This window comes from Trichomonas vaginalis, chromosome VI (assembly GCF_026262505.1).
Source record: "Trichomonas vaginalis G3 chromosome VI, whole genome shotgun sequence".
Classification (NCBI taxonomy): Eukaryota; Parabasalia; order Trichomonadida; family Trichomonadidae; genus Trichomonas; species Trichomonas vaginalis.
In genome coordinates this window covers 18,596,725-18,611,849 of record NC_067208.1, presented here as the reverse complement: position 1 = coordinate 18,611,849, position 15,125 = coordinate 18,596,725, and the positions used below count along the sequence as shown (strand labels likewise).

At 32.5% G+C, this 15,125-nt stretch overlaps 4 protein-coding genes and 1 pseudogene across 5 annotated transcripts, besides 3 other annotated features; 3 read left to right on the top strand and 2 right to left on the bottom strand.

Annotated features, from left to right (window-relative positions):
- Positions 1 to 51: 51 nt before the first annotated feature.
- On the top strand, positions 52 to 3,594 carry TVAGG3_0888870 (uncharacterized protein; the record flags this gene model as incomplete). Its single annotated transcript, XM_001310902.1, has 1 exon — positions 52 to 3,594. The coding sequence occupies one exon, from the start codon at positions 52 to 54 to the stop codon at positions 3,592 to 3,594; it is 3,543 nt and encodes a 1,180-aa protein (XP_001310903.1).
- Positions 3,595 to 4,069: 475 nt separating this feature from the next.
- On the bottom strand, positions 4,070 to 6,298 carry TVAGG3_0888860 (transmembrane transporter protein; the record flags this gene model as incomplete). The annotated part of the gene is made up of 1 exon (XM_001310903.2): positions 4,252 to 5,274. One exon carries the CDS (start codon positions 5,272 to 5,274, stop codon positions 4,252 to 4,254), a length of 1,023 nt encoding a protein of 340 aa, XP_001310904.1.
- A 56-nt stretch (positions 6,299 to 6,354) lies between these two features.
- TVAGG3_0888850 (protein ubiquitination) lies at positions 6,355 to 7,698 on the top strand (the record flags this gene model as incomplete). Its single annotated transcript, XM_001310905.1, has 1 exon — positions 6,355 to 7,698. One exon carries the CDS (start codon positions 6,355 to 6,357, stop codon positions 7,696 to 7,698), a length of 1,344 nt encoding a protein of 447 aa, XP_001310906.1.
- A 259-nt stretch (positions 7,699 to 7,957) lies between these two features.
- Positions 7,958 to 8,097: a mobile genetic element.
- Positions 8,098 to 10,290: 2,193 nt separating this feature from the next.
- Positions 10,291 to 10,808: a mobile genetic element.
- Positions 10,809 to 12,440: 1,632 nt separating this feature from the next.
- Positions 12,441 to 15,125: part of a mobile genetic element that runs on past the window's edge.
- Positions 12,596 to 13,030, top strand: TVAGG3_0888820 (uncharacterized protein; the record flags this gene model as incomplete). The annotated part of the gene is made up of 1 exon (XM_001310906.1): positions 12,596 to 13,030. One exon carries the CDS (start codon positions 12,596 to 12,598, stop codon positions 13,028 to 13,030), a length of 435 nt encoding a protein of 144 aa, XP_001310907.1.
- On the bottom strand, positions 13,569 to 13,923 carry TVAGG3_0888810 (annotated as a pseudogene). Its single transcript has one exon. A coding segment is annotated over exon 1 (355 nt).

The following is a 15,125-nucleotide window of genomic DNA, read 5'->3' as shown; positions in this document are numbered from 1 at the left end:
GAAGCTTTAGATGAACAAATACGAGTTTTAGATTATCAAACAAAAGAATTGATGAAAAAACTAACAAAACTTCATAAGAGGAGAACAAAATATGCGCATCTTATTACAGGTTTGCAGAAAAAATCTCATGAAGAGCAAGAAAAAAATAATAAAAGCAGATCAATTCAACAGCAGCAAGAAAGAATAGACAGATTAGGTGTTTGCACTCAATTGCTTGACAATAAAAGTCGATTATCAACTGCTGTTCGACTTCAGCCACTTCCAGAACTTCCACCTGTTAAAATAGAGGAGAAATTCTTTGACATTAATAATTTCGATTCTTCTGATGAATTTGGAAACTTTATCAGAAAGGCAACTCCTCAAAATTTAACAAATTATTTCAATGAAAATGGCATTCCTCGTTTATTAAATTACTGTGGAGACCCATATTTCAGAAATAAGTTTTTCGATATCAATGTCGATGGTATTGTTGAAGTTTTGCCTGCAATCTTGGCATCGATTTCTGGACAAAATAGAGCAATTATATTACAGCGAATTCTAGATGTACATCGCGAATCTGCACAATTAACACAAGCATTCGAATCAATGGCTCTTAGTACAGATCCAATTGAAATAATTAATCAAATAGAACACGTTGCATCATCATTATTGAAGTGTAAACGAACGAAATTCTTGATTGCATCACCATTGATATGTGAATTAGCGTATATTCACTGTGGGATTAAAAGAATTATTCCAATGACAACTGGATTAATTTCCAGTGTTGTTGGAAGAGGCGATTATGCAATTATTCAAGACCCATTTAATACAGAAGAGATAGATTTAGCCGTAGAATCTTTTATTTTCGAAGGAAGTAGAAATTGTTTAATAGCACCTTTGATGCACTCTGATTTTGAAAATCCATTCGCTTTTGTAGCAATAGATAAACTACGTGATGATTCTTTTTCGCCAAATGACTTTATTATGCTTTGTTATTTATTTAGAAACGTAACTTCACAAATTAAACTTCTCGTTAGAGAATTAACAAGTGCTACTGAAAAAGATATGACAGAACTTGTTGAAGGATTATCAGAAATTGCGGATTCTTCAAATGCTCACGATATGATTGCTAAAATCATAAATGAAAGCAACAGATTAACGGATGCAAGCACTTCAAGACTATTCACTGTTGTTGGTGACTGTTTTTGTGAAGAAACTCCAGGAACAAATATTGGAGGAAAATTATTAATGATCGATCGAGGTTTAACATGCAGAGCAGCAATAAATAATGAAACTACAAACTATTTCTTACCTCGTCGTATCAAAGATTTTTCAGTTGCAATTGATGATTTAACAGAACCTCGAATTTGGTCAATGATCGCATGCCCGGCAACATACAACGGAGAAGTCAAGGGTGCGTTTGTACTATACAATAGAAGGAATGGAACCTTCTTTTCAGCAAAAGATTCTTTTGTTGCTACCAATCTCGGAAAATGCTTCCTTCCTTTACTCCACACATGCTGCGAATCAACAAAACTTCATGAATCCTTAGAAAGAAACAATATTAACTGCGTTCGAGCATATAATTTAACTGTTTTTTCATTAAAAGCAATACAAGCTGCCGGAACTCCAAACCTTTACGAGCAAATGTCCATTTTCTGCGAAAAACTCAAGCCTTCAGTTCAATTTAGATTTTTAATTTACGAAAATGACAATTTATACGAAGCATCATCAAGACAAACTGTTCAAAGCGAACCACAATTACTAGATGCCATCGTCGAAATGAAACCTACAGCTGCGATCAGTGAAAATGTTGGAATTTTAGTTTATCCTATAAAATCCAACGCAAACAACCAAGTTTATATGTTCGAATTCCGAGCTCCTTTGATGAAACTCAAGACAGAAGAAGAATCAAACGGAATTCTTCAATGCACAAGAATTTTACATTCATTAGAAGAGCATTCCATGAAATTAGCGCTTCCTGAGAATTCCAGGAAGATGCAGAGTAAAGCTCGAAACACCAGTTCCAATAAAACCCAAAGTTCGAGTTCATCATCTTCATCATCTTTCTTTAACCTTGATTTATCACTTGTAGGTAATGGTAACAACATGCCCTTCATTCCTTTATCCCTAAAGAACATCCACGATGAAGATGGAATGACGTCTACCTCCATTTTCGACCTTTCAAGATCAGAAACTCAAACAAAAAGTGACAAGTTTATAATTGTCAGTTCTGCCCAACCATCAATAAATCCGCAATCATTTGAAACACAATTGGACCAAGGTAAATTGCAGATTTATCCATTCGATCCCTTCCTTTCTAACATTTTATTTTCTTTTTCGAAATTATCAATAAGACAAGTGGGTTTACACAACAAAATCGTTACCCAAAAGAGATATAAACCTACTGTAAGGGCTCTCCATCTCCTGGGAAACGTGTTGGCTTGTCCAATGCCGTTTTCCGAACTTTTGAATATTTTATTGATCTCTTTTACTAATTTGTTCGGCCGTGAGATATCGTTAGAAATATTCGATCCCCCGTTAAAAGACGAAACAGAAACAGATCCAAGCGCTTTGAACTTGGAAAGAGATCGAAAAATTTATGCATCGATAAAAATTCCTTCCCCGATGTCGCAAGATCGATCAATGGCCTTATCATATTTCGCTGATTTGGTTCTTGCTCTTCTTGCAAGCAGAACTGAAGGAAAACCCGAAAATCAGTATGAAATCGGGCGTCCTCCGATGCTTAAACCTGATTTGACTTATAACTTCTTAAGATTCGGTATCCAAGAGAATGTTTCTCTATGCAGTGAGTTGTTTTTCGCGTTCAGAGTCCATGAAGTTTTGGATGTGACGAAAGAAAGAGTTACAATCTGGTTAAGCAAGCTTTCAACGAACCCTGAAGAAGAGAGATTCTTCATAAGTGCGTTGGATGCGTTGCAATTTGGATATTCCATGTTTTGCGAATTTAAATTGTTCGATTACTTCAATCCAAGTGAATTATGCGCTTGCTGCTTATCCATATTCTTTAGATCAGCATTCCCTCATATGAGACCGAACTTTAAATACGGAAATTACTTGAAAAATTTCCTAAATTCAAAAAGTGACAACAAAATTGTTGTTAGAGTTACTACAGCAATGATCTTATTATCTAGTCCAGACTGTGACCTCTTAGAATACGCTCCAGAAGAGATAATGTGTGAGTTAATTGAGTTAATGCTCGAAAGAGCGACAGAATCAGCTTCTCTTTTGATTGCCAAGTTGTCTGTCGAAGCCAAGAAAGGTATTGATCTGAATAAAGAAAGAAACAGAGCTTTATTCGCTACTTTGGTAACTGAAATGTCTCAATCTTCTCCATTTTTCAGAAATATTGATGTCTTCAATGATTTATGCCTCGCAAGCATGGAAACACAAGCTCTTATTCTCTACAAAGCAGAGAAAATCGTTCAGAAATACGTAAATTTGCTAAAATTGCTCGGAGAAGGATCAAATATCTTCGAAAAAGCGTTTTCTGATAAGATTCCATGGCTTATATCAAAGGGTGAGGAATATTTCATGCAGCAGGCAGCAGAAGAGGAAGAACAAGGTAATATGTCTTTGTTCGACGCAAGATAAATTTTATATTAGTTGTCAATTAGAAGAAAATGTGAAATTTTCTCCTTAATTGATTTGTTATAAATGTTCTATCTATCATACTCTTAATATCTTTTTAAAATAAATAAAATTAAGAAAATTATTCAATGAAGAATCGATTTTCATGCTAATTGTTGCCAAGTACTAATATTTTATATCCCAAAGTTATGAACAATAACATTCATTTGAGCTATTTGAAATTCAACCTGAACAATTTGAAAATTTCCTTTTTTCGCTTGAATGTATTTTAACATTCAGAATGAATATGTTAATTATATTTCTTAGTTTATATGAGTATAAATTGCTATTAGAAATTTCCTCTTATACTTTTTGGAAATTTCTCAAAGTTGATACAGTATTCTCACCGAACATATATTGCATTATTTTGTTGTCAAAGATTGTCATTGTGTCTATTTAATGTTCAAAGAACAATCCTTTGATGTGAAATTAAAAAAAAAACACAAATTATTAAAGTTTTAGAATACTTTTTTAGATAATAATTGATTGAATCTTCCAAGCAATCATGAAGTTGTATTGAATTTGGATAGTATATTGTTTTTTCATTAATAATAATTAAAATTAAAGTATAATCAAAAAACATTACTTACAGATTGGTGTATATTGGTATATTATTGCCAATTAATTTGGAGCCGGTTCTTGAACTTCTTCGTTTTCCTGTTTTTTTGGATCTTCAACAATTTTTTCTTTGTCTTCGAGATCGTTGTTACTTTCTACATCAGCGTCGAATGACTGATTAGCTTCTTCCTCAGTCTTCTTATAAGGGAACAAACAAAACAGAACAATTGCAAATGGAACGCATAAAAAGCCAACTACGTATGGCCATGTAAGTTTGTGCTTGAATATTAAGCAATCAATGAATAACGAGAAGAAATTTGATGTTAAAAATGAGAGATTCATCTCTGTAGCGTTTGAATGTTTCATAATCACAGGAACAAGTGTATAATATAGAGCCATTACTATTCCGTATGCAATTATAAGTGATATTGTTGATGCAACCCAGAGATATTTCTTTATTGTCTTAAATTCAACGGCAAACATCAAAATTATCGAAATTGGAGATGTAGTAGTTCCAAATCTGAAAAGATATATTGCTATTGATCCTTCGTGAACTAGTTTTTCTTCTAAAGTAGTTGCAATTGCATAGCAAATTGCGGAAATAAGAGCAATCATGTTACCTAGCCAACGTGAATCACCAACGCCGTCCTCAAGGAAGACGATAACTACGCCTCCCATTCCAATAAATATAGCTAATATTTGCCAGAGCGTTAGTTTTCTCTTAAATACAAAGAAAGCTAAGGGAGCAACCCAAAAAATAACGGTTGTAACAAGTAACTGGGCTGATGAAATCGAAGTTAGAGTGTAAGCGTATATAGATGATACATCGCCACCGAGATTTAATAATCCAACCATGATATATCCGAACCAGGAAGCGGTAGTTTTCGGTAATTTCCAAAGGTTAATGAGTAATAACGCAACGTATGATATTGCTAATTGAAGAAAAGGTAATGTGAAACCAGCAATCTGTTCTAAGAACTTGCAAAATATTGCCAAAGCTGAAAGCATTAACGAGCATACTTGCCACATTATCATTGCGAACCATTTGTGATCAAGCCATCCTTCGAAGTACCCAATGCATTTCATCAATAAAAAATAATGAATTAAAATGACAGCGGATTCACTTTGAATTCGAAATTTCGGCATTTTTCAACAAACGATGAATCTTAAATCAGACAAAATGTTTAAGATCTGATTACAAATTTTGATTTCAATATAAAATGAAATCAAATCGTAGTCAAGGTTTGTATGAGAATATTGTTGTTTATTCAATGAGGTATGCGATTTTATAAAACAGAAATAAAAAAAAAATGAAAATCCGATTATTTTCAAATTGTTGAAAGAATTACATTCCATCTCTCGCGTGGGATAATGTCCACATCAGTAAATGTGAAGAGATTGACATGTTCTGAATATTTGGAAGATGTTGCAGCTTCCAACACAGGAGCAGCTGTTGCTGGAGCTGCTGGAGGAGGACCAAATAGTGCATCAATCATGGAGAGATCTCTCATGAAAGGAGTAGAACATGTTCTGATTACAGCAACAACATCAGCTTCTGATGTACCAGGAGGAGAAAATAGTGTTTTTAATGGCTCTGGTAGTTTTTCTGGTTTCATGTATTCGGATGCTTTTGACTTGAAAATTTCTTTCATTTGAGAAGTTTTGAAAGTCTTCAAACCATCTGTTTTGAAATAATCTGCACCACAGCAAAGAGCAGCAACTATGTGTTCTGCTTCTGGTGTCATCTGATTTTTAGCAATATTTTCTGCATTTTCTTTTAATTGTGCAATATACTTTAATAGTTCATTTCCTGCATTGACTTTTGCCTTAGCTTCAAGCATCTTCTTTCCAATTGTAAGTGCCTGGTTTTTATTCTTTTGCATGATATAATTTGCGCAATTTCTGCTTCCTGCATCAACAGTACCTTGCTCCCTACGGACGGTTTGTGTTATTTCTGCATTTATTAATTTTTGAGCTGATAAAAGTTTATCAGGATCGTATCCTTTTGATTTCTTAAACATAAAATATTTCAAAATCTAGAAGAACGGACTAGTGTTATGCTATTGATTAATTATTTCATTTTAATTGTTCCTTCCGGTGAATTCTTTCTTCATTTGAATAGTTTACAATTTGGTGGAGAAAAAAATTGATGGAAAATTCATTAAAATGAGCCAAAGCATCAATCTTGATATCAACTGCTCTGCTAATAACATTCAAGCATATTTCGATCAAGGGAATTTTTTTGATATGTTTGATGCAGAAACTATCTCAGATATGTTAGAGAAAACAAAACTTAACTGTACTAACTTCATTACTCTTCTTACGCAAGGTAAATCAAAATATAACTCATCTGAACTATATAGCTATATTAGAAAATGTAATGTTGACGTTGAATCATTTGATGATGCAATTAATATCCTCAAAAGTTATGCAAAGTTACTCAAATTAAAATCTTCTCATTCATTAATTGCATTTTTTGAGAAATACAAGAATGAACAATCAAATGAAATTAATCAAACAAAACTAAAAATTAATGAAAAAGAAAATGAAATATCAAAACTTAGAAACAACATTAATCAGCTCAACAGTGAAATATCAACACTTAAAAACAAAAATGTTCAACTAGATAGCGAAATATCTACAGTTAAAAATAAAAACAATCAATTACTTCAATCAATAAATGATTATGAAAAAATTTCGGAATTGCAGAAGTCAAATGATTTTAATGCAATCTACAATTTCCTTAAAGAAATTTCGAATAAAGGAGATAAAGTGAAAATGTCTATTTCATGTGCAGCTGGATTAAGTGAAAAGAGAGATTCTGATCAAAATACTCCACTTCTTTGGGCATGTTATTATGGAAATCTTCAATTAACAAAATCTCTTATTGAAGGAGGTTGTGATAGAAATGCAGTAAATAAATTCGAAAACAATTGTTTAGTTGAAGCATTATTAAATGGACATCTTGAAATTGTAAAATATTTAATTGGAATTGGTTTTGATAAAAATTGGCGAACAAAAACTAGTGGATTTAATGCAATTCTTTATGCGTCACAAGAAGGTCAACTTGAAGTGGTGAAATATCTACAAAGTATTGGTTGTGATGTCAACTCTAAACAAAATAATAATGCAAATTGTATTTACTTTGCATCATCAAATGGTCATCTTGAAACAGTTAAATATCTTGTTTCAGCCGGAGCAAATCCAAACGAAAAAGATAAAAATGGGTTTTCTTCATTAATTGCTGCAGCATCAAATGGTCATCTTGAAGTAGTTAAATATCTGATTCAATATGGATGTAATAAAAATGATAAAACAAATTATAATAATTCTTCGCTTCATTGGGCAGCAATGAAAGGACATTATAATGTTGCTGAATATTTAGTTTCAATTGGTGTCAATCTAAGTGATAAAGACAATGGAGGAAAAACTGCACTTGATTATGCAAAAGAAAAGCAAAATGAAAACGAAAACTATAAGAAGATTATGAATCTTCTTATTAGATCATGAAACAATGAAGAAGATTTTCTAATCATTCGCAAAAAAGTTGTCTTGGCGTTTTGAAATCGTTTACAAGTTGCAATTTACGAGTCTATATTAAAAAGTGACTTTTTTAATATGACCTCTCAAATTTTTATCACTTTTTCATCAATTAATGAGCGGAGGATATTGGGATTTAGTTTCAACAATTGTAATAGTGCAGCTATAAAATATAGAATATACAGATGCATCTATATGAATTTGGTGCTGTTTTCTTATTTTTCTTAAGGGTGCCCTATAACGATAATGTAAACATCACAAAATTAACCTTATTAGAACTCGAATGAATGGATTATCCAGATTCTAGTTCTCAATATAATAGCCTTAAAAGTGCTTTTCTGAGGGTGGTCTATCGTCTATAGGGCACCCTTAAATAGATCACAATTGATTACAAATATATCCTTAATAAATGAGCAATTGCATTCTATTATATAAAAGAGCAATCTTATTACTTTATTGTCCACTTATGCAGAGCATTACTAGACGTATTTTTTTTTATGAATGAATATAGAGATTATAAAATATTGTCTGACAATAGTTTTTCAAAGGGTATTTTGCTATTTTACTTAAATATTAAAAGATACTGTATCAATAATCTTTAAAAACAACAGCTGAGGATTAACCTTGCAGACTCTGGCATCAAGAAAGGCTAGAGCTTCGTATTTAATGATCCCAAGGGCCGGATTCCGCTGAGAATTGTCCGTGATGTGGAAATTCTCAGAAAACTCGGCCTCTAGGAATGTATTGGAAGCCTTGGCCTCATAAGGCTCCAGAGCATGCATGTTCCCTTTTTTCATGGCAGAGTTTTAACTTGGTCGTCCTCATGAGGGACTATCAGGTCGAAACTACACCATGAGGATTGTACTTGCAGGCCATGGCCTCTGCAGAGACCAGAGCTTCGAATTTACTGCTTCCCAGGGCCGGACTTCTCTCCTGCCGCCCTAGATCAGGACGGTATTTGAGAAAGCCGGCCCTGATGATTGTAAGCGAGACTCTGACCCCTGCTGATGTCAGAGCCTGTGATTTTATGTCTTCCAGGGCCGAGTTCTTGCGAGACGGTCTATCATGTGGACGATCTCCCTCAAACTCGGCCCTGAGGATTGTATTTGCAGGCTCTGGTCTCAGAAAAAGGCCAGAGCTTCCTATAAACGCTCTCTCGGGACTGGATTCCTCTCCGGCCGCCCCGAATCAGGGCGGTCTTTGAGGAAACCAGCCCCGAGGATTGTTTGCGAAGCTCTGGCATTTTCTGAGACCAGAGCTTGTGAATTTCATTCAGTGCCAAGTTCCTCTCGGATCGATCCTAATGAGGACGACCTTCGAGGAACTTGGCACTGAGGTTATGAATTATGAACTCTGGTCCTGATGAAGGCCAGAGTTTTGATGCAATATCTTGATGGGATGAGCTTATGCTCAGTAAGCTCATCCCATCAAAACATTCGTTTAAAAATTGAATGAAAAATTATCGTATGTATTGAAATTTTTAAATAATAAACTTGAATAAAATTATTATATATAAAGAATAGAATAAAATAAAGCCGAAATTGAATAAAAATTTCCAAAAAAATTGAAAATTCGGAAATTCAAATAAAAAACTACAAATTTCCTATGAAAAATAAAGAATTTAAAAATTTTGTATTTATAAAGTATCAATATTTATGATCAAAATGAGAAAGTTAGTATTATTTGAGAATTTTATGCTAAATGTGATATTTATAATTTATTAAAATGAAATTATTGATGAAAGGAAGTAGCATTTGCAATGTAATAGAACAATAGCTTACAAATTTAAACTCCTTTCCAAAATAAAATAACGATGTGATATTCTTCATGAAAAGTACGTCATTTTTCAGTTCTTCACACATAAATGCAGGGTACAAGTGATGTACCCTGCACTTATATGTGCACAATTGGAAAAGTATTAGTCACATTCGCATCCAAGAACAAAAGTGCATCATTTTTCAGTTCTTCACACATAAATGCAGGGTACAAGTGATGTACCCTGCACTTATATGTGCACAATTGGAAAAGTATTAGTCACATTCGCATCGAAAGGAAAAGTAAGCCAATTTCCAGATCTGACTACATGGATGCAAGAGCATATAGTAACCCACTGCAACCATGCACTCAGTCCTGGAATTGAGAATTACACATTCACATTCAAATAAAAATATGGGAAACATGGTTATATAATGTAGGTAGATGAGGACTGCCTTGAAGACAGTCCTCATCTACATACATTATAGCCTAATTTGACTTGGATGTGAATTAATCTTTTGACACCTATTAGGAAATTTATCGGTTGATTTATTTAAATAACATAAGGTCTCAATAAATTAAATAAGGAATGAATTTTTGAAATCTCCTTCAAACTTTTATAAAATAATTTTATAACGAACATTATTTGAATAACAAAATAAATATCTAGTAATTTTGAAAAGATTTTTTTTATCAAAAGTTGTCTCAAAATTGAAAGCAATAATAAATACAATAAAGAGTTCAATAATATATTATATCAAAAATATGGCGAAAATCCTTAATTTATTTTCAATATGATTTTATTACGGGAGGCTTCCGACCAGAAAGCCCTCTCAATTTTTTGTGATGTTTACACCAAAAGTGAGATTCGTTAAGCGTTTTTCTCGTTGAATATTGAGTTTCCCGGATTTTAAGTTATTCATAAAGCTTCTCTATATTATACCCTATCTACTGATATGATTATTTTTGAAAAATCTCTTAAATCGACCTGCACTGAATTTTTTAGGGAAAATTCGAAATTTTATAGGCGTCTTCTGTAACGTTTTTTACGGAATAAAATCCGAAAAATAATTTTTTGAAGAATCATTTGGGTAGAATACTTATCGAAAATTATATTTATTATAATTTTGGTCGATAAAAATAAGCGGATTCAAAACTGGCAAAAACCCTTTCGGCAATTTGTGGACGATTCCGAACCCCCTCATTTTTGAAATTTAATAAGAAAAATAGAATCTTTATTAAATATAGATTTTAAAAAACTTGGTTATAAATTACGAAATTTTCTCACTTGGGCTAAAAAGTGACAATTTGGTCGGAAGCCACCCTTACATTCAATTTTGAATGATACGAAAAAGTAAGATTTCTTTGAATTTTTGACTCTTAATATCATTTATCTATCAGTTTGAATATTAATTCTATAATTTGTAACCATATATTAATTTATATACGTTACTAACTTATAATATGTTTAATTACCTTCATTATGAATCCAAATACATGTATTTCTAAGTATATCATAATATATATCTAACGTCTATCATCAAATCCTATTTTTATCTATTAATCATTTAATAATTTAATTTCATTTGCAAAATATCCGATATCTGACTATATTTACTGAACAATAATCATCAATAACACAATATAACGCATATATAATAATAAAAATATGTGTATTCGATATATTCATTCTAATTCAAATTAGCATCTTGATCAAAACTCAATTATAGTCATTACCATTTTATATATATATTCCCCTAATTATATCTAATTTAATTGTTATAGTAAACATTAATATATTGCTAGATGCATAATATTGATTTTTATATAACTTTAATAGTATGCCCATTGCATAATATGATCATCACAAGAATGAGTTCTGATCATATGTGCAATCCCACATTATATAGACAAATCACATAAAAAAAGATGAAAAAGTGATAATAAATTGAGAGGTCGTATTAAAAAAAAGTCACTTTTTAATATAGACTCTGCAATTTACCTTAGATCTTATGGAAATCGATATAATTTCTTCAAAAGTTGTTTGTTAATTAAAGGTCGAGTCAACAAAAATCTGACACATGACTTCACTGATATCATTTCTAGTTAAAAAAACATAGAATACATCATTGATTTTCATATGAATATTTTTATCATTTGTTATACTTCTAAATATTCAAATCATAATGGATATAATTAAGATTTTATTGTTTCATTATATTTAAGATTTCGACAAAAAATCGATTCTGGCTTTTTTGTTGTAGAATAAAGCATCTGTCTATATTGTATTACAATAATATGGTAAGGAAAATTCCAACAATTTATATTTTCACTCTAAAAAAGATATTTTCTAGAAAAAAAATACATTAAAATCAATTTATTCCATAGCTCTAAGTTATTTATGGTCAATTTGCATAGACTTATGGCAATCTCTTTTTAGGGGAATAAACATTCAGGGTTGAGACAGAAATATTTAAAAATGACTTAATATTATATTAAATTTTTATTATTTCGAAACATTCTCGTTTTTACGTTGAATGTCAGTATCCCCAAAAAGAATACTGTTAGTAAATTGTAAATTATTAGAAATAAACCCATAATTCAAGGTGTCGTATTCAGAAGTGAAGAAACAAAAAACTGACAAATGACATCACAGGAGGTACATGACGCCACAAATTCTGAGATTATTTGCGTCCAATATGAAGGATTCGGTGATCTAATTAAATTAGATGGCAAATCATTTACATTTGCCACTTTGATTTGCGGTAAAACATATCAAGAAGCAAGTAACTTATTAAGAGAGGCTGGTATAGATGTACCATCGTCACAATACTTTTACAGGATTCAAAAGGTGATTCTCGAGAAAGCGAAGGAATTAGCTGAAAAAAGTGTAAAAAATCATGCATTGCAGTTAGTATCCCTAACTTGGGTACGGTGGCACTGCGTTCCACCTTACCCAACTTGACCTTAAATATTTACAAAACCGTCTGACACATAAACGACTTCACTAATGACTTCACTAACGACTTCACTAACGAATTCACTACCGTCCTCACTAAATAAAAATAACCTTATTTTATTTTTTTTAAATTTTTTATTTCATTACAAAGACATGTCCGACTACATTTACTATGACTCTTTCCCAGAACGTTTCCGTGAACTATTCAAAACTCAAGTAAAACTGAGAAACATGCATTTTAACAAAGACAGACCCATTGACGATGAAAGAAACCCTGAATATATTACAATCCCTTATGACGCAAAGTTCATTGCATACATTCCTTATGGTCGCAGAGGAACGAAAACTATTTCAACAAAGAACAAAAATTATTTCTGGAGCGATGAAGAAAATTGCCTTATCTACATAAATGCATACTTAAATAAAGCTACATATTGTACAAAAGAAGGTTGGACTGGATTTGAGCTCTACATATACGACGACGATGGAAACAGACGTTGTGTATACCCATACGATAATATGTACCATTGTTTTCATCAAGCATTAAACGAATACATAGTCAGTAAGGGTCTCATTCCTGTTGAGTAGATATGCTTTATTTTTGTTCTGTCATTTATATAAAAATTAATGATATCACCACCCTCACACGTATGAAAACATAGCGCAAAAATAAATTTAGGTGAAGTGGTGAGATCTCAACTGTTTTTTCACCTCTTTTTTCACCCGTTGAATTCATTACTTTATAACTCTCTTCCTTTCTCCAACTCTTTCTAACTTCTTTCTTAAGTTCAGCAATGTTGTCCTCATGAAGTTTAATCTTTCTCAAAATTCCTTCTTTATCTAATGGTTGCTTTATCTTTCTAAACTGAACTCTACCATCCTTCATAGTATGAATGTAAAAACCTTCTGGAATAGTTCCTGATTTAATGTATTCTACCAAAAACTTTTGTTTCATTGCTTCAGTGACTTTAGTCGTCATTTCAATCAAATAAAAATTTTAATATTAAATAAAAATAACGTTATTTTTTCAGTAAGGAAACGCAGGAGTTTTACGATTTATTTGAGTAGGTTCTGGTTTAAATGTTGAAGTCGGTTTAGGAGTTGACTTTTGAACAGGAGTTTGTACTTCCATAGGTTCAGGAGTCATTGAAGGTTTGTTGTGAAGGCGTTGGTTTTGGCGAAGGTGTTGGAGTTTGTTTAACTTCAGCTACTTCAGTATTATTTATAACATTTGCTTTATTTCTTTTCAACATCATAACTGCTCCTGCTGTAGCTAGCAAACCTAGTGGGAGACCATATCTTATATAAGGACTTGACCAAATGCTATTTTTGACAGGAGCTGGTGGAACACCTAACCTTGGTGAGACTGCTCTTTGCCATTGTGCAGCTCGTAAGAAATATTCAATAGGTGCTCCATAATCGTTTGGTAAAGTTTGTTTCATAGATGGTGAAGGTTCACGAGAGCTTGATGAAGAACTCATTTATAAGCTTTAAAAATAAACGTTCATCCTTTATTCCTCACTGTCGTCCGTGCTAAGTTATAGTCTCAATCTTATTATTGGTGCCTGACGCACTGAATGGCAAAGCAACAATCCCTCATAAATCCAATAAGTGGCTTTGGTACATTTTCAGTTGCTAGTTCAATAGGTCCTTTAACAGACAATTTGTATGTTATTGGAGCAGTAGATGTTTGACCTTGCTGGAAGCAAAAGTCCACTTCTGTTGGAAAACCACATAAGAAATGTGTGTTGTCATAGCTATCCCATTTATGTTCCACACTACCATCATCCACCAATGACCTCATAACATCTTCATTAAATCCTATCATATCATTGTTTGTATTGCAAGCGTTCGCAACCATTTCATAAAATACAGGTCCATATGATTTTTCAGGTTCTGCAGGCATATTTCCATAAGCTCCCATGGAAAGCTGAAGATATTTAAACTTAGGGTTCTCAAAATTAACATAATAGTTGTCTTTCTTTCTAAATAGTGCCCAAATACTTTTAACATTAATAGGCGTATAAGCTGCTGTAAATGTTGCACTTGAACTATCTGTATTCTTTGAGAATGAACCGTCCATAGGAATCCAATCCATAACTTTAACAGGAAAACATAAAGCCTCGTTTGTATAATGTTCTACAAGTTCTGTATAAATGTTAGGGTCTAAAGAGAATGACTTTGGATGAATGAAACATTCATTAAAATCCATCTTTGTTCGAAATAGTTGCTGGGTTACAGTTGTAATAGTAACTGTTCCACTAGCTTCTACTGCCTTCGTTATCATAGTGAATGGTTCATTCCATGGAACAAATTTATTTGTCGGTGGATTTGAATCTGAAGCAAATGCAACTTTAAGAGTTGGATTGAAAGCAATGATATCATTTACAGATATAGATGTGCATTGTAAGGCGTCGCTACTGAACTTTACTTTAAGCTGAATGTTTCCTGCAAAAGCTGGAATAAATCTTAGCTTCTAATGGAAGGAATCTTCTAACAGGAATTCTTAAACGAAGCTTAAAATCAAATGATTTTCCTGCTGTAATTGGACCACTAACAATTTGTCCTGTTCTGCATGTTCCCGAATGACTCCATACATCTTCATGTCGAGTCTTTGAGAAAACATCTACTTTCTTTATTTGTTCGGTAGTTTGTGAGTTTGAAGTTATATATGCTTCTTCTC